Source organism: Amblyomma americanum, chromosome 1 (genome assembly GCF_052857255.1).
Source record: "Amblyomma americanum isolate KBUSLIRL-KWMA chromosome 1, ASM5285725v1, whole genome shotgun sequence".
Classification (NCBI taxonomy): Eukaryota; Metazoa; Arthropoda; class Arachnida; order Ixodida; family Ixodidae; genus Amblyomma; species Amblyomma americanum.
Window position 1 is genome coordinate 487444176 of NC_135497.1, and position 23940 is coordinate 487468115.

A 23940-nucleotide genomic window follows, 5' to 3' on the forward strand; every position below is an offset into this window, starting at 1 on the left:
CCAGCTCAGTCTGAAGACTCCACGCGCGACGACTGAACGTAGAATAAATGCTGCTCATTCCTCGATTGGTGCATTTTTACTCCATAAAAAAAATTCTTAACATCGCGCGTATGGGTCGCACCCCAAAAACTGGCCCTCGAATCTAGGAAAACGAAAGAGCGGCCCTTACATGCGTTTGTACGGTAAGCATTAAATAATGAGCATTGACAATATAGTGCAATCCACTTATAACGATACCACATATAATGATATAGAACGTCATGAGAGAAGGAGCGCGAACACAACACGACGACGAAAACACAACACACAGCACGAGCTCTCGTGCTGTGTGTTCTGTCTTCGTCTGTCGTGTTGTGTTCGCGCTCCTTTTCTCGTGGATTGATACCTACTCGCCCAACTTTCCACCCTTGTCAGATATGCCACTGATAAAATCAAAGTTTTAGATTTATCAATTCTCCCATTGCCCCTATGTAAAAATAAACCGTATATAAAGATACAATTAGTGGCGAAATAACGGATACAAAGATAGGATTCTGGCCGGCCTGATAGTGTTTACCGCTAAAATTTGTCTGAATTAACGCTTGATAAAAATAAACTATTTTGAAGCAAATGAGGCAAAAAGTTCGCGAACGAACTGGCGTTGCGAAATCCGTGCGGGAGCGTTGCAGACGGCCTTGGGAACCAATCGATGTCGTAGTCACAATTGCTAGAGGGAGTAGCTTGCTTGGCCATCGCTGCGCAGCCGTCGGACACAAACGTACTAGTTTATGGCCGAGATGACTGAGAATTTATTTTTTTAGGTGTTCGCTTTTCTTGCGCGTTCCCGCGCTTCGCTCTGTCCGCAGCGCTGTCCTTGGCAGTGCGCCAAGATGCTCTAGGCCGATAATACCGCGGCCTAGTTATATCTGTTGATGGGAGCTCCGGAGGTGGCTCCCTCGCCGAACTTGGCAGAGTGCCAAGACGCTGTGCGCCCTTGACAGGAGCACAGGTGGTGGTGACTACATGCTTGGGGTAATGCCTATATGCATGGAGGAATACACGGGTGTGTTCTTTTTGCTTTTTTTGGCTGGTCCAGATAAAACGATGATCGGTTACAACGATCGGATTTTCCGGTTTTCCCATTATCGTTGTTAGTGTATTGCACTCTATACTGTCCTAAAAGGGGAGCAATAAGCAAGCATTATATTTCGCTCCGTAGGAAGAGAAAATTAATTTTTGCTCCATAGTTCCCACTCCATAGCCAGAAAAAGTGGAGCAAAGCTGCCGTAGCCTGCCACTAAGCAAGTGACAAACCTAGCCAAAAGTTTCTAGCCATGCAGGCATGATGACGACAGCTGCTTCTACTCACTCACCTTCACATATCGTGCACCCGTGCCAGTGGACGAAGTGTGACATCATCTGGCGGACGGAGCCCCGCCACTGACATGTCACACCGGGGAAGGGGCACACGTACGGCCTACGTCCGCATCAGGGCGGAAACAAGAAGAAAGAACATGATCGGACTAATGCCAAAGATGAGTCTGTGCAAGTTGTGAATGGGCTGTCATGTGCTGCAGCATGGGTAAATGCAACTCTACCACAGTGATGCAGAGAAAGCAGCCTTATAAAAAAATTCCGCAGAGCAGAAAACAGCAGTGCCTTGCCATTAGGAACATTTCATTTTTTTGTGTTCAACAGTGAAATAGTATCAGGCCACTAATGAAATCAAAATGTTTGACATTTCAAATTACATACCAGTAAATAATTTGCAATAACAACAAAAAGAAACAAATATTCAATGCTCAATGTTGACAAAGTAGAAAATGTAAACGTTCTCCACTGTGAACTTTAAAAAAAACATATGCAGGTTTAGAAACATCAAGCAATGTGCTGACTTGGTGACGTAAGATTTTACTATCATGTTAGCATCTGAGCAGGATGAAAGGAAGGGGAGAAGGGCGACCAAAATGCAGTAGAGTGATGTGATTGGATGAGGTCACTTTGGATCAGCTTTTGGAGCAAGCAAAAGTGCGTTTTGGCGCAGAAAAAATTGAGCATTTGGCGCAAATATATGCCGTAATCTGCGGTGTATGTAAGTTGCGTTATTTGTTAGTGCGACTCACGTGCAGTGAAAAATGACGCGCACTGTATTTTGCCGTTCAGTATCTGTGTTTGGAAAGAAAATTGATCTGTAAAAAAGAAGAAGCATCGAGTTGTTAGTTTTAGCACGCCGCAATTCGTTATCGTGAACCGCTTCCACGGTGAGTTGGGGACCCAAATATGTGCAACGGCCGGTGTGTGTTCAGGGCCATCTGCGCATGTGCAGGTAGCTTACCGTGGATGCTGTTAACCGTAGTAAAACGCGGATTGCGATATGCTAAAATATTTTTAGGTATTATCCTACGGCTAGAATCACATAATTTCGCAACATCCGGACAGAATTTGGCAGGGCAACAAAGTGCAAGGCAGTAATTACTCATTCGCCTCCACCGCAGTGCAGCCATACAGGTACAAAGGAAAGGTAGTCAGCTTTCTCAGACACTTCCGAGTCAAAAAAATTTGTCCTGGTCCGGGACTCGAACCTGGGACCACCACTTCACCGGAGCATTCGCTCTACGAACTGAGCTAACCGGGACGGCAAGCTTACGGTACGGCCAGAGCGAATTGGTCAATAACTCGAAGTCGGAACAGAGTTTCAAATCTGCTCCACCTAGGAGGATACCCATAAACATTTGACCAGAACGAAGTGCGTGCTGCTGCGGTATCTAGTCGAGTTACAGTCGCATACTTTTCGAATTCAGTGTCGCATCCGCGTGGCTTCGCGCACATCAGGCATTGTTCTTACTCAACACGATGCTGCCTGTGAGGCAAATAAGTTACGATACAAAACTGAAGTTGAGTGCCGTTGATTAAGAGAACCACGCAGCTGGGAGACAGTTTGACGTGAGTGAGAAAAAAATTGTGCCGGACTATCCGCCTCTTTTAGAGAGAGCAACGAAGCGGACCCCAAAATCAACGCCCACTGAGAACTCCGCGGTAGCGTGCTGCTTCCCCACTTCAACGAGCGTGGAAGTCAAGACCGGCGCTGTTAGTGCATGTTTCTGCCATGCTCATTTTCAACACGGCCTCCACACCACAGGGTAACCAGAGTAAATTCTTGCTAGCTGCAGGCCTATATCGCTTCTCTGTTGGCCTGGCCAGCATCACATGCAGCATGTGTACGTTCACGAAGGATAACACGTGGCGCCATATAATTTTGTTCTTAAGGAAATACGGACTTTTGGCACAAGCTAGGCGCAGATTACTCGTATTTTGTCATAATGTAGCAGCATGTAGCAGGCTTTGCATTTCAGCACAATTAGCACAGCAATCACGCCACTGATGGTATGCCTACCAGCTGTTGGCTGCCTCAGCTCACCAACAGATGCCGCGCAGTCTGGCAGCAGTTTCCGTCACTCAAACCTTAACCAAGAGCCTGGTTACCACATGTGTGCACAGGTCAAGGCAAACATGCATTCCTGGAGAACAATGGCAGCCACAAGAACAAAAAGTAAAAGGAAAACAGACCTGAACTCGCAGGCCTGCTCGTGCTCGGCCTCATTAGTGTGGCAGAGCAGGGCGTCGCAGCCCCTCATGAAGAATTGGCAAGGAAAAAACACAGTCCCTTCACATCCGTTCATAGCCAGGTCGAGATATTGCCTGCACAGAAAACAGGGAGAGAGAAAAAGAGGCACAATTTTATATAATTATTTATTTTTTTTTCAAGATACCCCTAAAGGCCCTCTTCACGATTGTATTACTTAGGGGGATGAAAAAACTTCGAACATGAAGACACACGAAGAACATCTAACGTGAGGAACAGAACAAAAAAAACAAAAGAAAAACGCAATAACTGATAGTCAGCAAGTATCCAAATGTGGCAGAACAACAAAAAGCAAAATGAATATAGTGAATAAAACAACGTAATAAAGAGAACGAAAACCCAAACCTCAAACACATTACGTAGAGCAGAACAGAACTAGAAGAAAACTGCACATCGCTTTCATTTTTTAAAACTTCATGAAATGATGTCGTATTCGGCTCAGTTGCGATTGTGGATGCTAGCCTGTTCCAATTAATAATGGTTTTGGGTATGAATGATTTGGCAAGACTTGAAGTGCGACATGTAATGCGTTTGATCTTGAAAGGATGGTCACACGTTGAAACACTGCTGAAATTGAGTGAAAGAAGTCGTCGTGAGGCAACATATGATGATAAATGTTGTGGAAAAATAGTTAAGCCAGCGAGTTTGCGACAATGGAAAATGTTGTCAAATCCAGCACGAGCTTTTAACGCCGGGACACTAGTAAAACGTGAGTGTTCAGAATAAATGAAACGAGCAGCATGGTTTCGCAGGGATTCGATGTTATCTTTGAGGGAGGCATGATGTGGGTCCTATATGGCTGAAGCTACTCAATTTTATCTCGTATTAATTTAATATAAGCAAGATTACGCACGTGCGCCGGAGCATGTCGAAGGTTACGTTTTAAAAGGCGAAGAGAGCGGATAGCAGGTGCTAGAATCAAGTTAATATGACAGTTCCAGGTTAAGTCTGATTGAAGGTAAACTCCCAGATACTTGTAAATCGAAGCTGTCTCAACTGTTAAGTGATTAAGAGAGTATCCGGCATAGATTCCCTGCAGCACTTCTTGACTGAGCAAACCCCAGATGTGCCCACTTTTTGAAGCAAATTTCACCTTCATTAAAGCTCTTTTTACGCTCTCAACCAATCCAGCGTGCATGAAGATACACTCAGAGGGAGGACCAGCGCCGAAAACGCTAGGTCAACAGCATGTTATCCAACAGCGCCGACTTGCCTTCCAGCGAATAATATACGCGTCCACATTCTCCTCTAGTACAAGCAAAACATGAAATGGTTTCCTTTTCTAAGATAAGCAACAAAAGTTACCCTGACAGAACAGAAGAAACAGATGACTGCAAGTAACTGATATAACCACATGAAAGTAGCAAAATATCTGCTCTGTAGCCCCTTTGAAGTGTTCCCCACGTCTCGCTTGCTTCAAAACATGCACTTGACTGCATCGCTTGTCTTAATCAAAACCCCTTATGTGAAGCAGGCAAACCATAAGGCAGTTGACAAGCTACATCTTTATTTTTAATGCAAGCGAAATGGTTATATGCGAGTTCTGATAGCTATGATAACACTAAAGCAACAAGCCTGCCTTTATGTGATATGCTTCAGGGTTTGTCATCAGTTCTTCAATAGACGTTTACGTAACTACAGGTCTTATTCCGTCCACTGTAAGAAGTCACAAGCTGCATTACTCTTAGTATCTCCGCATGCTTGTGCACTCCGGTGGTCTATATTTCGAGACTGGTAAAGGTGTGGGTGCAAGTCACAAGAGCTATAAGTTCCCTTGTAGCAAGTAACGAGTCTAGCGTGATCAAAAGTCATATGAAGGTACCGCAAAAGCTTGTTAATTCAAATTCCACGGGGGCACCGATGTAGTTAGATTTAACCAATGTTCAAACTCAAGAAAGTGAACTGACTATGCGGTACACTGCAATCGAGAAGCAGTTGGGTAGTGAGATTACATAATTTTATTGTTCTAAAATATTGTCATCACCATTTGCGTTATTTTTCGTCGAAGACGACGGCTCATGCCTTCCGTTTTAAAGCCCGAACTTAAATGAAGGCCCCCTCTTCGCCTTCGAAACTGAAGAAGAGGCGGGCAGCGTTCAGCGCGAAGGGCGTGTGACCACCTATGAGAATAATTGTAAGGCTAGAAACTCTAGCAACAGGTGACCATCACATAACCGCTGCTTTTCTTGGAAAAAAATGGCAAACTATATGACTCGCGAATTCATGCTTACGAATCGCAGACATTGCGCGATCGTTTAGGCTAAGAAGCGAATAGTTTCCAGGATTGCCGCACATACGTTCCCAGATTTCCAAGCCTTCCAACCCAGTGTCACAAACTGTCAAACCTACCCTGTTTCGATAGGACATGCGCGTCGACTTCACGCATGGTTTCAATCTTCTCCTGAAGTATACCGACGAGATAATTACCGCAAACAGATTATATTTCTAACCCACTACGCCGTGTCACACTGTATAGGTTGACCGTTATGGCTGCAAACCAATTCACGGAACGTGACGCCAAGGGTATCGAAGGGAAAACAAAAAAGATGCGCAGCAAATATCAGCAAAAGCTCTAACTCCTTCGTTTTACAAATATTGCCTTTTTTATTTAGAGCGCCAGAGACGCTAACAAGCACCTCGTTTTATGTATTATGTATCTTGCCGCTGGTCACATCGTCCATCGTTCAACAACAAAAGCTAACAGAGCGAGTGAGTGAAGCCTTTGAGAATGGCGTTCACAAGCAGCAGCCGGACACAAATCTGAGGCCATGCATAGCTGCCGTCGCCATGCTGCTGCTAACACGGAGAGAGCCCCCTCCACGTTTATTCGACTTCCCACCTCACCGTGTTGTGGCAGAAAGTGGGCAGTGTATGCAGTGTTTGCCGAAAGTATGTGGGCCAAGAAGCGTGACAAAAGACTTGTCGCTGGGCGTTATTTTGTCTCCCCAATGGCAGATAAACGATGCCTAGTGACAAGTCACTGTGAAGCACTTGCTTTTCTCCTGCAAGAACTGCCGTGCGCACACACTAAAACATACATGTACAGCCTTTGTCAAAAGTAAACGAGCCATGATGAAAAAAGAAACAGCCGTCTCGGCGTGTTACAGCGGGTCTCCTACTGCATTTTCGGGCCCCATATTGCGAGAAAACGGCTGCTCTCTGCACGTAAAGTCCTCCATACACACAGATGGCAGCCACCAAAAGTGGACAGAGCACATGGTATACGCGCAAAATCAAAGCTATCACTAGGCCTAGCAGTGGGTGTGCGGCTGCGTTTCTGCACTGCACAGACAACGAACAGTCTCTGTATAGAGCGCTGCAGCAACACAGCCCAGCATAACAATCATGCGATGCTTACTAAACGGGCATGCTGTATATGTGGCGGCCAGGGTGGGTGTAGTTCTCGTCACCATGCTTTCAGCCTTGAGCAGCACTAAGACCACACTGTGGTTTAAATGCAGAGCATTGTCTGAAAACTTTCAAAGCACTGCTACAAGAACGAAATAGGCAGACAATGTCTCGTGTACAATTTCCGTCGTTAAAAACTCATCTAAAAAGGAGTCCATAATTGCGTATCCTCTGCCTATGCAGATTGAAGCCATCGTTACTGAGAAAAACACATTTCCATCCACAGTTGCCAATGGACTTCTGTGAAGAAATACAATTACTGGCGTTCTCTCGGGCAGGGCAGTGTAGGTAAACATGCGATGGTATTGGTATATTAAGCACCTTCAGTCGAACGGATGTTTAGCCTTCACTAAAGCACTACACGCCATCACATGCAGATGAAACTAGTCAGAAGTAAATGCAGAACTATTTATAACATACAAGCTCACAAAAAAACAGCTTCGCCAACATTTAACCTCATTAACATAAGTAACGAACAAAGCAAAAGACAACTCGGCACCATGACCTTTATTTTTGAAGTTATTTCTTAGCTGCTTTAGGGGATCTATACATACGAAACAATTAATGCGAAACATTACCTACTCACTCTACAAAAACTTTTTCATTGTCTTTGCTCTATTCGGGACTCTCTTTGGGGCACGAAACGATGTCACGAGTGTTAACTGAAAACACAAGGTGCTACGTTTCACCCAGAGGCATCATTGTGCAGGCTTGAGATAGATACAGTTTACAGATAGAAGTGCCTAGAGATAGGTACAAGACTAGAGATGGAAGAATGATCGATCCGACAGCGACGGCCACCTGTACGCCTGGACTTGAAAGAGGGGGAGAGGCGATATATCTACAATTTCATCTACTCAATCGCGGCCTCATCGGTAATGTCATTGTACCACGTCAGTGGCTGGGTAGTATAAAATCCAGCCCGCAATAAAGCGTTCGTTCTGGTGGCATCGTGCCAGACTGATGTCAGTGTGTCTAAGACCCAGTGCGACATAGCAGTAGTCGGGCTGATGATGATGATGATTTCCTGATAATCTGCCCAAGCATGTCTATGTATTAATGACAAATGCTCCCACTTTTGGGTTAGATGATGTCTTTTTATTGATTCACGTGTAAGAGCAGCAAGCTCAATGTCAATATCTGCGAACTTATTTCAGTCTACTGAATCATGTCAACTTGAGTGGTAATAGCGCCTCAGACCCATTCGCAAGGAATGAATAGTCTTCTGCAGATATGTTCTGTTATGCGACATACCAAAGCTATTCGGTTATGCGGCTTACCAAAGCGAATCGGGCTACGTGAGACGCGAATAGGGCCTCTGATAATTATTAACCACGAGGGGTCTTTAATGTGCACGCACATCGCACAGCCCTTAGGCATACCTGCATTTCATCATACATCGAAATGCGGTACCCACGCGCCGATCAGCAACCCCAGTTTCGGTGACTTCTCGCTTCGCCCTTTTATATTATCGGGAATCAGAGCGGATCCAGCACCATAAAAAGCAACCAGCGTGGCAGGCTATTACAACGCGCTACGAACAGGGTCCTGTGAGCGGTCGCTTGAGCTTCCAAATGGATTGTCGCACAGCCTGCTCAATGCTAGAATCAATGACATCGATATAAACCAAAATTCCGTGATGAGTTAAACGTATTATGACTTCTTTCAAACTCACGCCAAGTGTTGTTGATGTTTATCAGTTCTTTAATAAAATTCGATGTAAATTGGCGCAGTCTATACTTTCGCGCGAGACTTATTATGAGAGAACTGTGGCCAAGAAGAATTAAGTTGATTTCATCGGTCCGCACAGAGATTAGCAGCTGGTACAAAGTATCTCATCCGCCTCACACAGCACGCACATAAAATGATGTCGTTCTCCGCTATCCACCTCACTTGCATGGGGGTCAATCCACGCCCAACATTCCTGATGTTGCGCTCCACCATCTCTAATCTGCTTAAAAAATTTCATAGAAACTTATCCTAATTTGCGTAATCAAAGCCTGAAATACTTTTGCCGAAAAAAAAATCTCGTGAGGTGAGGGCGTGTGAATATTTATAAAAGACGACAAACCACGCACTGCTCAATAATTACTAAAAAATTCACATTTTTAGAAAATACTTCACAATTTCTTTCATTTACATTTATACGGATTCTGGCTTTCGATATAATTCAAAGCGTGCAGTTTTATACGGTAAAAGTATTTTAAAAAATCGAAGAAAAGTATCAAAATGTACCATTTTTGTCTGTTTTTTTTAAATATCAGGTTGCTCTCGAAAATTCAGAAACAGCCGTTTTCTCTAGCTGTCTAGTATGTATAATAAATGTTACAAGGAATGAAACTGCGTACGTCGAAGTAAAAAAAATATAAAGTTGCGAAAAGTGCGTTTTGCGCCAAAAACAGTCGTTATTTTAACCCTGAGGTGTTCGAAATAAAAACACAAACAATAGCGGTTTACGTAGAACAGTTTATTGCCTTTCATTTCTGAATATTTATTGAGGTAATTTTTGTTTAAAGCGGGAAAGGAATTTTTGAATTTGAGCTCTCGCGCTGCCATTTGCTTCGTCTTTCAACGCGTCTTCACCGCAGAGCACGCCACTTGGCATGGCACGACACTTATCACCAGAAAACAGCTTCAGTTTTCCGTCGTTTGCTGTCACGCATTTTTAGGGCTGGAGGTAATGAAGATATCTGGCGACATTCGGCCAATGGTATGCAATAGACGACATTGTTTGTGCTTTCGAAGTTCGAACAGACCTGGTTTGGCGCGGGGCTGCTGTCACAAAATTCGGTGCATATTCGAGAAAAAAAACGGCGCTGCGAGTACGCAATCGCGCCCGCGCGCGGTAAAATAAAACAAAAAACAACAGCGGTGAAGGACACCCGGAGAGAGCGTAAACCTTGCGTGGGCTTTTCACTCAGCTCGCCGGCGCGGCGTCAAAGTCAACATAGCCACGCGCGACGCCGATTTCTCTAGAATGTCGGAGAAGTTTCTGCTCGTTGTCGACGGAAAGGGGGTGACCTTGTCCGCGCTAAATTGATACCCTCTCCCCTTCGCTCCTGCGCCGCTGACTCCGCGTGGCGAGAATGACCTAGATTTTTCTGGACGGTGATTTCCGCGCACGACCAATGGGGCCGCGCGCCCGGCGCGAGAGAGAGAAGGAGCTTGTGCAGTTGATACTGCGTGTATGTGCGCGCCTGAATGACCTAGATTTTTCTGGACGGTGATTTCCGCGCACGACCAATGGGGCCGCGCGCCCGGCGCGAGAGAGAGAAGGAGCTTGTGCAGTTGATACTGCGTGTATGTGCGCGCCTGAATGACCTAGATTTTTCTGGACGGTGATTTCCGCGCACGACCAATGGGGCCGCGCGCCCGGCGCGAGAGAGAGAAGGAGCTTGTGCAGTTGATACTGCGTGTATGTGCGCGCCTGAATGACCTAGATTTTTCTGGACGGTGATTTCCGCGCACGACCAATGGGGCCGCGCGCCCGGCGCGAGAGAGAGAAGGAGCTTGTGCAGTTGATACTGCGTGTATGTGCGCGCCTGAATGACCTAGATTTTTCTGGACGGTGATTTCCGCGCACGACCAATGGGGCCGCGCGCCCGGCGCGAGAGAGAGAAGGAGCTTGTGCAGTTGATACTGCGTGTATGTGCGCGCCTGAATGACCTAGATTTTTCTGGACGGTGATTTCCGCGCACGACCAATGGGGCCGCGCGCCCGGCGCGAGAGAGAGAAGGAGCTTGTGCAGTTGATACTGCGTGTATGTGCGCGCCTGAATGACCTAGATTTTTCTGGACGGTGATTTCCGCGCACGACCAATGGGGCCGCGCGCCCGGCGCGAGAGAGAGAAGGAGCTTGTGCAGTTGATACTGCGTGTATGTGCGCGCCTGAATGACCTAGATTTTTCTGGACGGTGATTTCCGCGCACGACCAATGGGGCCGCGCGCCCGGCGCGAGAGAGAGAAGGAGCTTGTGCAGTTGATACTGCGTGTATGTGCGCGCCTGAATGACCTAGATTTTTCTGGACGGTGATTTCCGCGCACGACCAATGGGGCCGCGCGCCCGGCGCGAGAGAGAGAAGGAGCTTGTGCAGTTGATACTGCGTGTATGTGCGCGCCTGAATGACCTAGATTTTTCTGGACGGTGATTTCCGCGCACGACCAATGGGGTCGCGCGCCCGGCGCGAGAGAGAGAAGGAGCTTGTGCAGTTGATACTGCGTGTATGTGCGCGCCTGAATGACCTAGATTTTTCTGGACGGTGATTTCCGCGCACGACCAATGGGGCCGCGCGCCCGGCGCGAGAGAGAGAAGGAGCTTGTGCAGTTGATACTGCGTGTATGTGCGCGCCTGAATGACCTAGATTTTTCTGGACGGTGATTTCCGCGCACGACCAATGGGGCCGCGCGCCCGGCGCGAGAGAGAGAAGGAGCTTGTGCAGTTGATACTGCGTGTATGTGCGCGCCTGAATGACCTAGATTTTTCTGGACGGTGATTTCCGCGCACGACCAATGGGGCCGCGCGCCCGGCGCGAGAGAGAGAAGGAGCTTGTGCAGTTGATACTGCGTGTATGTGCGCGCCTGAATGACCTAGATTTTTCTGGACGGTGATTTCCGCGCACGACCAATGGGGTCGCGCGCCCGGCGCGAGAGAGAGAAGGAGCTTGTGCAGTTGATACTGCGTGTATGTGCGCGCCTGAATGACCTAGATTTTTCTGGACGGTGATTTCCGCGCACGACCAATGGGGCCGCGCGCCCGGCGCGAGAGAGAGAAGGAGCTTGTGCAGTTGATACTGCGTGTATGTGCGCGCCTGAATGACCTAGATTTTTCTGGACGGTGATTTCCGCGCACGACCAATGGGGCCGCGCGCCCGGCGCGAGAGAGAGAAGGAGCTTGTGCAGTTGATACTGCGTGTATGTGCGCGCCTGAATGACCTAGATTTTTCTGGACAGTGATTTCCGCGCACGACCAATGGGGCCGCGCGCCCGGCGCGAGAGAGAGAAGGAGCTTGTGCAGTTGATACTGCGTGTATGTGCGCGCCTGAATGACCTAGATTTTTCTGGACGGTGATTTCCGCGCACGACCAATGGGGCCGCGCGCCCGGCGCGAGAGAGAGAAGGAGCTTGCGCAGTTGATACTGCGTGTATGTGCGCGCCTGAATGACCTAGATTTTTCTGGACGGTGATTTCCGCGCACGACCAATGGGGCCGCGCGCCCGGCGCGAGAGAGAGAAGGAGCTTGTGCAGTTGATACTGCGTGTATGTGCGCGCCTGAATGACCTAGATTTTTCTGGACAGTGATTTCCGCGCACGACCAATGGGGCCGCGCGCCCGGCGCGAGAGAGAGAAGGAGCTTGTGCAGTTGATACTGCGTGTATGTGCGCGCCTGAATGACCTAGATTTTTCTGGACGGTGATTTCCGCGCACGACCAATGGGGCCGCGCGCCCGGCGCGAGAGAGAGAAGGAGCTTGTGCAGTTGATACTGCGTGTATGTGCGCGCCTGCCTTGGCGCGAACAACAGACGCCGGCTGCGCCTATAAAGGGGCTGCAGCCGCTCTCTGTCTGCCCGAGCCGCCGTTTAATCTTCCGCGAAGCGCGCCCGCTCGACACCCGGGAGAACACCACTCGCCCAGTCACGGACAAGCGAGGCAACGTGCGCCAGTCTGCGGGTCGGCCCCGTCGTGCTCCTCAGGTCGTCGGATGTCGCAGTGCCCGGTGAACAAATTCTGTTCTCATTATTTGTCTCTCTATGTGTTAGTGCACATCATGTGCTAAGTTGTTGAATTGTTATCTCTTTATATTGTTACTTTGCACGAGTGCATTGTATTTCTGAATCACTTCGTATCTGCTCGTACGAGTGGTTGTGAAATACTCTGCATCGTCTCTTAGCTGTACAAACTTTGTTTTGTTTTGTGAACCTTTGGCTCCGACCCATTCTCTGGCTTGCGATTGGCGAAAGCTGGGCACCAAACGACCAACCCCCTTGTCACTTGGTAGCTGGTCTCCGGCTGAGCTTGTCACACTGAGAAGAGGGAATCTCCTTTGTGACCGAGACCGCTGCCCCCACACGCTCTAAGGGTGTCTGGGAGCGCACGCCAAAGTGCGCGAAGTGGTGACAGCTGCCAAGAAAGGAAAAAAAAAATTGCTGGTAGTTTAACTCCGCTTAACCCTGGTCGAAAGCGAAAAGGTGCATCTCCCTGGCTACGTTTGTAGTCGAGCGACTAGCGGTTTCCACATTTTTTTATTTGTTGAACATCTTGTTTTCATCGTACTGACATTGAAGGCGCTCATACAAAATAGTATATATATATTTAATATAGCTTCGTTGATACTTACAACTTTACTATTGCTCGTTGTGTGCTGAGATATGAAACCAATTCCGTTTCCAAACGACGCCCGAACCCCGCCGATAATTTCAGAAAGCTAAATTGAAAAATTCGTTTTTTGGGGGGGAGGGGAAGAAATGGCGCAATGAGCGCCAGGCGTCACTTCCTTTTCTTAAAACCAACTTTGATTTTACTTCGCTTCCGGCGCGGTTCGGGTGTCCACCGAGAATACGTGAAACAGTCGTACTTTCCTTGAAACCAACTTCCATGTCTGCTTCCTTACGGCGCGATTCGGGTGTGCACTGAGATATGCGAGACAAGAGTAATTTCCTTTCCTTCAAACCAATTTTCATTTCATTTTCCTTTTTTTAATTCCTCTAAAATGAACTAATCACGCGCACAACCTGGACACATTTCTTATTGTGTGAATAGTTTGTACATATTACTTCTCCCCCTATCCTCTCTACCTGTCCCCTCACCTCTTTCATTTCATTTCTCCATTCTGCCTGCTATCCTTTATTTCCGCTGCCCCAGCTCAGGTGCTTCAGTATCCATGGCAGATGCCGGGGCTAGCAAAAATCTTTTCCTTCTTTTTACTATTATGTTTTAATAAAACCACTACCACACCCATTTTCCTTTCCTTACGGTCACGGTGCGGGTGTCCACCAAGATATATGAGACAGGCGTCATTTCCTTGTTTGGCATCTAGCTACGTTCAAGGCCAAATTTGCGTCCCCGCTGACGGCTCGATAATCGGGCGTAGTGAAGCACTTCGCTTCAAAACAAGGGCATTCAGCCTGCTGTCTCGCATGGACCACGAGGAGGGATGACCAGCTGGCATGGCAGGCGTATCACAAGTCATTTATTTATATCCGAATAATATCGCGAAGAGCGCGCTCCTCGGATCGGAGTGCACGCGAACGAGCGTAGAGCACAGCTGCGGCGACTAACGCGAGACGCGCTGGCGGTGGACGCGGCCCGCTCGCGCGTAGGTGCGTCGCTCGCATGAAGGCGCTTCGCCAGCAGTGGCCCGTCCACAGTTGTCGCTGGAGTATTACTGCAGAAATTACGCTGAATAACTCAAATACAACCAATACATCGCATCGGAAACAAGCGGGCATGAGCCTCAGTGAGGTAAAGCTCGGAGGTGGCCTCGCCGCGCTGGCTCAATCGAGCATGCGCGACTGCAGTATTGGGGCACCCGAGATATATCTCAGCTGCGGAGACCCCGTCTGATAGGAAGTCAAACGTGCAGCAGCTGTTTAATTTTCAGTGTCAGTGCAGGTTACGCCCCTCCTCACGGTCGTCATCGTTCGGGGCCCTATCGGCGTCCCAAGAGGTCCGATTCGCTTTGAAGTCGCGTAACCGAACAAAAGCAGAGCTTATCCTTTCCGGCCTTCTCCAGACCAACGTGTGAGTAAACAAAATAATTTATTCTGGCTCCTTTGCACACGCCACACACATTTCAGCCCAACCATCACATTTATGGCGGTTTCCCTGAATTAACAAATCTGGCTGGTTCGCAAACGAGCCTCCAGGGCACCACTGCTGCATTTTCAAAATGGCGCAATCCACTGGAGCAAGCGGCCGCCGGCACCGAGACGTAAGTAGCAGATAATATTGAAAATTTGCGTTTGGAAGGCAATGCAATTTTAAAATGTGCCTCCTGATTCATCAAAGAATACATTTGTAAAATAAATAGGCTTCATTGCGCGGAAAGAAATTAGCGAGGTCTTCGCGAACTGCCACCCACACATACTTTGGTTGGCCAGATGTGACGTCGATGTCCTCGTTGGCGTTCCGAAACCCCTCTCCCAGCGCCGACTGTTCTGCACCGCTGCCCTCCTCCTCTTTGGTTCTTCCTTCTCTTCTATTTTCTCTCCCCCTCCTCTGCTTTTCTTTACATCCTCGGCTAGTCTTTCTCCTCTTATTTTCTTTCACAGCTCTTCGCCTCATTCCTTTTTTTTCGCCTATGTGACCAGGAACGCAAGCTGCATGGTAGCTCTAGAACGCAGCCATCGAAGGCAAGCCGCTAGCGCTTTGACGTTTTTTTGCTAAGAGCAATGTTGGTGCCTGCTAATATTGTTTAAAAGAAGCTAATGAAGCTAGTAGATGTTCGCCTCGCATTCGTTGAATCACTTAATTGTCCATCAGCAAAACGGTGCAAGTCTGGTATTGGTGATGGAGATTGCCTTGATGACGCGCACACTGACAAAGCCATTATTTTACGTAGCAAGAAATAATTCCTGGTGTCGACAAGCATACAGATAAATAGTTTTGACTATTTTTCAATGGTTTAAACCATCAAGAATGCTAGGTGTTGCAGGGTGGCAGGAAGCTTGTCAAGAAGTCGCACGCACTGTATCGCTGTCTGAAAAGCGATAGGAATTGCTGTAAAGCTTTCCATACCAGAGTTTAGGGGTGTAAATTCGCATGCACTCACTTCTTTTACTATATTGAAAGTCGTACTAATAAAAGCCCAGCCCACACATATGTATGGGTTCATTTTGAACATAACGAAGTAAATATTTTCATTCTTTGATGATGGAGGTTAGTTCAAGGCCCATACTAAAAATAATCGCAGGAAATAAATGCCATTTTTCCGGCTGTTTGTGCAGGGTCAGGAAGGAGTTATAAATTTCCAGCAACGCATATATTTGACCGGCATCATGGCACTGAGAAAACAGGCCAGTGAGTTGCAAGCCGAAGCAAAGACAACGCGCTGCAATGAGAGAAGTGCGCTTTCCCGCATCGCCGTATCGGTGGTGGGGTGGTGGAAACATTTAGTGCCAAATACCAAGGGGCAAACCCCCTAACATGGCACGAGGCAACCCTTAGGGGCTGCCCTTACAGGGCAAAGGACAGCCCTTGGAGGGCTATCCGCTTCAGGGCGTCGGTAATTATCCGGCGCTGGTCAGCAGCAGCGGAGCCGGCCAGGAGAGTCTCCCAGTATGACTCCGCCGTGATGGGGGATGGAGGGTTTGGGAAAGCAGGACATGTGCGGAAGACATGAAGGAAGTCTCCCGGTTTCCCGCAGAGCTTACAAGAAGAAAGGAATTGATCGGGGTAGCGGGCAAGAAGGAGAATAGGGTAGGGAGCAGTTCGGGTCTGGAGTCGGCGCCGGTGGGAGGCCTCGATTAAGGTTAGGGAGGAAGCCCGCGGTGCGTAAACGCGCCGGGTATCTCGGTAGTAGGCAAGAATATCGCTGAACGTAAGCAGACGCTCTTGGGATGGCGGAGGAGGTCCAACTCCAGCCCGGAAAGTGAGACCTCGGGCGAGGGAGTGGACCTCCTCGTTACCCGGGAGGCCTGCGTGTGCGGGGGTCCAGATAAGGGTTACGGGGTGGGCGGGGTGCCAGAAGCGTAGAAGCCGAACCGCAGTGCGGGATATCAAGCCTTTGGCGAAATTGGATAGGGCGGATTTTGAGTCGGAGATAATTTTGGTGGCAGAGGTGGAGGCGAGAGCGAGTGCAATGGCCGCTTCCTCTGCAATTTCTGATGAGTCTGTGGTGACGAAACCTGATGCGATTAGTCGGGCCTGAGAATTAGCGACGGCGAGAACCATGCGGGAACCTGACGAGTACGCTGCCGCGCCCACGTAGGCTACCTCGGGACTCTTGCCGTAGACCTTAGGCAGGGCTTTGCCGCGGGCTGTCCTGCGTTCTCCGTCGTGCTCGGGGTGCATGTTCTTGTGGATTGGAAGGATGATGAGATGGGAGCGTAGGTCTGGAGGTATGGGAACCCACTCGGTAGGATGGGTGATCGGGGTGATGCCTAGCTGACAGAGTAGAGTGCGGGCTGCTGCGGTACTCCACAGGCGAGTCAGCTGTGCTATTAGGGTGGCTTCTGCCAGCTCCTCAAACGTGTTGTGGGTACCGAGGTTGAGCAGCCGGGTAGGAGAGGTGCTGGGGGGTAGGCGGAAGGCAACCTTCGTGCAGCTCCTGAGGAGCGCGTTGATGCGGTCCCGCTCCTTCTGTTAGGGGGAGGTAGGGTAATGAGTACGCCGTGCGGCTCGTGATGTAAGCTTGGGTGAGGCGGAGAGTGTTCCGCTCTCGCAGACCCGCGCTCCGGTTCGCCACGCGCCGAATGAGGCGGATGGCTTGTTGGGCTTGGGTCTGGAGAGTTTGGATGGCATTGCCATGCGCGCCGTGGGAGTGAAGGACGAGGCCCAGGATGCGAATCTTGGAGACCAGGGGAATGGGGTGGTTTCCAAGAGTGAGTGAGATGGGAGGGTTGGCGGGGTCGTGCGGCCTGGGGCGGTAGAAGAAGAGTTTTGATTTAGAAGGGGAGCAGGCTAGGCCGCGCGCGCGAGCGTATGAGTCGGATGATGTTGAGGGCCGACTGTAGGTTGCGTTCCATGTCGGCATCGCTGCCTCGATTAGCCCAGATAGTGATGTCGTCAGCATAGAGGCTGAAATGTATGTCGGGTATTTGGGCGAGGTTTTGGGGGAGTTGGAGAAGGGCTATATTAAAGAGGATAGGAGACTACAGCACCCTGAGGGGTTCCCCGTGCTCCCAGTGAGACACCGAACAGCCGGTGGTCGCCCATGGGGAGTGTGGCTGTTCGTTTGGACAAGAAATCGCGGACGTAACTGTACATCCGCGCGCCTACACCTAGGGCGTGGAGGCCCTCCAGGATGGCTGCGTGAGTAACATTATCGAAAGCTTTTGTTAGGTCGACACCGAGGATAGCCTTGGTGTCGCCCGCGAGGGAGTCAAGGATGTGGTGTTTGAGCTGTAGAAAGACGTCCTGAGTGGACAAGCCCGGGCGGAAACCAAACATGCACGAATGCATAAGGTTGTTGTTCTCCAAATACCGGCTGAGCCAGGTCTGGAGAACGCGCTCCATGAGCTTGCCCACACACGACGTAAGAGAGATGGGACGGAGGTTAGCGGGGAGAAGTGGTTTGCCGGATTTGGGAATAAAGACTACTTTGGCGTCTTTCCACTGAGGTGGGAGGGCGCCGCGCAGCCAGCACTCGTTGAAGTAGTCGGTTAGGACTTTCACGGAGGGGGAATCGAGGTTGCGGAGTGCCTTGTTGTGCCCTCCGTCGGGACCAGGAGCTGAGGACGCGTTGAGGCGCTGAAGTTCTGCCCTTACTTCCGCCTCGGGGATTGGTTGGTCGGGAAGGTCGTTGGAGGAGCCTGTGTAGTCAGGGTGGTCTGCGGAGGAATATTCCGGGAAGTAGAGATCACGAAGCTCCTCGAGAAGTTCCTGCGTGGAGGCCTCGGATGTGTGTATGAGCTTCATGAGGTTGTGTTTCTGGTCTGTCTTGGACTGAGTCGAATCAATGAGATGGCGGAATAGGTTCCAGGTCTGGGGCAGACTCATGTTGCCGTCCAGCTTGTTACAGAGAGATTCCAAAATTTGGCGGGACAGAGTTGCAGCATGCGTCTCAATCTCCTTGTTGAGCAGGGCCAGTCGGCGTCTGAGTGTTCTATTCCAGCGCTGACGCCGCCATCTCCGTTCGAGACCCGCCTTGGCGTCCCATAGGTGCAGGAGATGGGAATCCATTGTGTCTGCAGGACAGTCCTCTGGGAGTTGGCGACTCACGGCGCGGACGTCACGCTGGAGTTGGTCGCACCAAGTGGCTATGTCTGAGATGGTGTGTAGAGTGCGGGCTGCTCTGGAGGAGCGGAACGAGTTCCACTTCTTGATGGTAGCATCACGAGAGGGTCTACGTGTTGGGCCTGCTTGTAGGAGAATCCCGATAATGTAGTGATCACTACACAAATTCTCCTGGGTGTTACACCACGCAGCATGAAGGAGGCGGTGGGTGAAGGTGAGGTCAGGAGTAGTGTCTGCGCAGACGCTGTTCCCGGTGATAGTAGGGGTGGTGGGGTCTGTGAGAAGAGAGAAGCCGGCCTGCTGAGCTGCGAGCCATACCCTGCGCCCCTTGGGGGTGTCGGCTGTGTAGCCCCAGGACGAGTGCGGGGCGTTGAAGTCCTCTACAATCAGAAGGGGACATTTGTGTGCGGTTCTCTTAGCAAGCGTGAATATTCGGTCGAAGTCGTGCCGCGGGCACTTCGGGTGGCTGTATAGGTTGAGGATGATGAGACCAGTATCCCGAGCGCGCTGCCGCACGAGTTCGATGAGGAGATGTTCTATTTCCGGGACGTCTAAGGCGTGGGAGATAGTACTGAGCGCACGGAGTACAAGAAATCCAACCCGAGGTGGTGTAGAAGAAAAGGGGACGACGGGCACGTAGCTGCTTAGGGTGAGGGGATTGGAGGGCTCTTGCAGGGCGAGCACGTCGGGGCCGTCTGCCCGAACAAGGAACTGGTGAAGCAGCTCTCGCTTGGAACCATAGCCTCGACAGTTCCACTGCCAGATGGTTAGGCTAGTGCGTGGTCTCGCCATCACTGAAGCTTTCGTTTGCAGTGTAGGAGTTGGAGACGTTGTGGAGCCGGGCTTTCTTTTTAGGCCGCACGGCAGCACAGGCTGTCGCGTGGCGACTCTTGCTCCGTAAATCGCTCGTCAATTTGGCGAGCAAATTCGTCTAGACGGGTAGTGAGGTTGGCGAACTGATTTGTGAAGGCCTGGATGGCCGTCTGCACCGCGGCCTGAATTGTCGCCTCCATGAGTTGTTCGAAATTGGGAGGCAGGGCTGGCGTTCCCTCTGTCGGGGTTGCTGTGGTCAGGGAGGTAGTGGGAGTTGCGGCCCGCTTCTTGGCCGGCTGTTCGCGAGTAGGGAGAGTTAGCGGTGGAAGAGTGGGGGTAGGAGCGGCCGGGGCCGCTGGTGCCGGGGTAGGGGTTTGTGCCTGCTGGTGGGCATGCAGCTGTGCCTGGAGGCGGTGGTTGGTGGTTTGGAGGGAGGCGAGCTGCGCGCAGACACGCAGCAGCCCTTCATAGAGGGGGTTGGCGGAGCCCTGGGAAACTATGCCTGCCCAGCTCACCTCATTGGGGCAGCGGCCGGGTGCCTAGGCAGGTGGTCTCGGTGGGACTGGAGGTGGTGGTGGCCTGGTTCCAGTCCAGGAGCGGGACCGGGCCTTTGGCTTGTGAGTGGTGGACGGCTGTTTTGGTGCGGCAGGCTGCAGCACCGGAAAGGACTTCGATGTGAGCTGCGGGGTCTGGGGCTTGCGGGTCGTGGAGCGGCTGCGGTGTTGGGGTGGAGCCTGACTGATTGGAGTCTGGCTGGCGTTTGCCTCGGCGGCTCGCGTAGCATCCCAGTACCTCTTTTTGACGAGGTATGGCGTGCGGAAGCGCACCTTGCACGTTTTGTCCGACGTCAGGTGTACTTTACCGCAGACCTTGCACTGCGGCGTCCAGGAGTGGTCCTCAGGGGGTTCGACTTGGTAGCAGCCGGGACAGCGGCGTTGCTTGGGAGCCGGGCACACATCCGCACGGTGGCCGAGTGCGCCGCAGTTGCGGCAGTGCTCGATCTTCTTTTTGAAGATGTAGCACCTATAAAGTACATAAGAGTAGTAGATGTGCTTGGGCACCCAGTCTTGTTCGAAGAGGATGATGATGGACTCTGTCGAGCCCATGCGTCTAAAGTCAATGATAGGAGGGTTCCGTTCGTGACTGAGACGGTCCTTGATGTCTTCGTATGAGTGGTCAAGAGGGACCCCGTGGACCACGCCGCGGGCGCAGTCCTCCGGTGCCGCTTGGTAGGAGTATATGTCGTAGGAGGTGCCTTTGATCATAATGGACTTGATTTCGAGGTAGCGGAATCTGCGCTGCGGGTCCAGAATGTTTATGAGGATGAGATGTTGGAGGGTGTTGATGACTGTGTCGGGCTTGGCCTCTTGATATCCGAGGCGGGCTGCTTGCAGAATGGTATCGCGAAGCATAACGCCGTTCACGGTCGGAAGGTTTAGGCCGCCACGGGGACGGAGGATGATCTTGTGGTCGTCGATGGGGAGCTCAGGGTGGAGTAGGAAAGACAGTTGCGGTGGCCGGGGCCGGCGCCCGGCCAGGGCTTGAGGCAGATTCGGAGTAACGGTGGGAGGCGATTTGCGATTAGAGCTTCGCTTGTGGTGCGCTGACTGCTAGCCGTTAGTAGAGGTAAGTTCCGAGGGTGATATGCCTTCTCCCTCTACTACAATGGGTTCCATGCCGCCGTCGAGGCGCCGACGCGCCGGTGGTCCGAGCTGCGTCTCTAGCGGCGCAGGCGGCTGCTGCGCCGCGAGGCATAGCCTCAGCGCAGTGGGGCGATGAAAAGATAAGCACTTGCCTCTTAATGGGGTAGTCAAAATCGGGAAAGGTTGGTATCAGCAGAATCCTGACGAGAAGCGGAGGCTGATGACACTAGTTTCAGACGGCTGGGATGAGTAAATCCGGTCGTAAAGGACAAAGTTTGCGGAGCGCATGTGAAGCGCGTCCGCTGGCCTCCGAACGCCGGTAGTCGCCGTATCGGTGGGTTCGGACGCTGTCAGCACACAGTCTGGTGCACTTCACTGCAATGCAAGCAAAGTGCGCTTGTGCACCGCAGCAGACGACACGAAGCACCGCCTCTGGGCCCCTGATCGCCTGCGCCGCTTTGTTTCGATGCGTGCGCTGATGCTCCGCAGAGCACAGCCACGCTGAGCCGTGTTGGCAAATATTTTGGACGACCCTGTGCAACAAATGCACACCTTGTGCCGGCGTCTCTACTACCGAACATTACTACAACACATTGACACAAAGCACTGAGGGTCTCTTTGCACAAGATGAAAATTACGTTGACAATAGCTTACCTTCTAAAAGTAGGGAACTTGAGCTTGGTAATAGGTATCCTCGACAGGCACACAAATTCACGCGGTCGGCGAGTACTACCACCAAACGCTACCTTCACGGCCTTTTTATAGCCACGGGCAAGGGGGGAGGAGGTTTGCACTGAACGCCAACAGCAACGCGGGCAGAAACGCGAGCGCTGCAACCGGCGTCGCATAGAACGCACAGTAGCGTTCCACAGAACGCGAGTAGACCGAAATGCACAGATGCAGCAGATATAGCGCAGCACAAACTCGTGCACCTGCTCGTGGTTCTGCAAGAGACCACCACGGTGGAGAAACGGAACATTAGAGCACACGCCATATATACCCACCGTCTCTCTATGCCGTCTCTGTGTGCGTTCGCCGAGCACGCAGTGAGCTCGTATATTTGTAAATATGATCCCTGTGCTGTCCTTTCTTACTGTCAAAGCTCCTTCTTTCTCTTTCCAGGCTAATAATAATCAGCGGATATATTTGGGCTTTAATAGTGAAAAATTGCCAATTGTATTTTTAGAACCGACTGACAACTGCAGTTTTGTAGATAACAAATTGGATCAGCCAACTGGAGCTAGAAAATCATGCGAACGAACCTATTAAATGTACGAGCCTTACTGGCTGGCTTATTTGGTAATTTTTTTTTCTAATTCAATTCCGATTGGTGTCAGCGGATTTTTTGTTATCCCTTGGTGCCCCCCCCCCCCGGCCATGGCTACGCATCAAGTGTGGGAGGAGACGGCCGGCATCTGTATCATTATTCATTTTTATTATTTTATTAAAAGCGCCACCACCAATGCTGCTGCTACGAACTTTGACCTCTCTCTCCACAATTTCGAGATGCTACTCGAGTTTTCTGTTCGCTGGCCCGCCGCATCTCCAAAGTCGCCGAGAGAGGAGGGTTCGGATCAAGCACCGAAGTCATGGCTGCGCTCGGGTGCCTTCCAAGCAAATATTGTTGCTTGGTGGAAACGATCCGCTTAGCTGCAGCGGTGTAATCTGCTCACCGCGTGATACAGCAGGAGGGAAAGCGAGTAACTGTACGAAAGCCACGCTACAAACATTGTTCAAGACTCGTACTGATTCAGTACATAGTCTTTCACAGTCAGCCCAGCAAGAAGGCTCTTTCACGCCCACGAGCAACGCCGACTCCACCGTATCAGCACTCAAGGCGCATACCTACAAAACGATGAGATTCAAGCAACCAATTGCGAAGTGCTTCGGACGATTAAAACCAGAACACAACCAGCGAACGCTGCAGCTTGAAGTATATACAAAGAAAAAGTACATGTGCGGCGAAGGCAGGCATGTTGTGCAAACGGGGAAGGAACAGGGGAAAAAATTGGCTTCGGTTTTATTCCCGCCGCGGTGGCTCAGTGGTTAGGGCGCTCCGCTACTGATTCGGAGTTCCCGGTTTCAAACCCGACAGCGGCGGCTGCGTTTCAATAGAAGCGAAACGCTAAGTCACCCGTATGCTGTGCGATGTCAGTGCACGTTAAAGATCCCCGGGTGGTCAAAATTATTCCGGAGCCCTCCACTACGGCACCTCTTTCTTCCTTTCTTCTCTCAGTCCCTCCTTTATCCCTTACCCTATGGCATGGTTCAGATGCCAGCCAATATGTGAGGGAGATACTGCTTCATTTCCTTTCCCCAAAAACCTATTTAATTTGTCTTTACTGTTCAACGTGGTTAGAAAGCGAAAGCTATGATGTATTGGGCAAGCAGACGCGGCTTGGCGTCTGAAACGTTGTGTTCCGCACACTGAATAGGCAGCACGCCCACCCTGCCAGGTGGCAGTTAGTGGCTGATCGCGAGAGGTTGGCCTCCCAATGAACACTGCGGCCTGTTGCTGCAATGTCGCGTGTCTGACACAACGTTCTCAGCGCTAATGCATGCA

At 50.5% G+C, this 23940-nt stretch overlaps 1 protein-coding gene across 1 annotated transcript in view; it reads right to left on the reverse strand.

Annotated features, from left to right (window-relative positions):
* Nucleotides 1-22089, reverse strand: part of LOC144127482 (E3 ubiquitin-protein ligase Siah1-like) — a 35831-nt gene extending 13742 nt beyond the window's left edge. The window contains exons 1-3 of the mRNA XM_077660479.1: nt 22032-22089; nt 3547-3678; nt 1353-1456 (exon numbers count right to left, since the gene is read on the reverse strand). Of these exons, the coding sequence (XP_077516605.1) occupies nt 1353-1456; nt 3547-3659 (217 nt within the window). The 5' untranslated portion in view covers nt 3660-3678; nt 22032-22089. The remainder of the gene's footprint in view (nt 1-1352; nt 1457-3546; nt 3679-22031) is intronic.
* Nucleotides 22090-23940: the final 1851 nt, after the last annotated feature.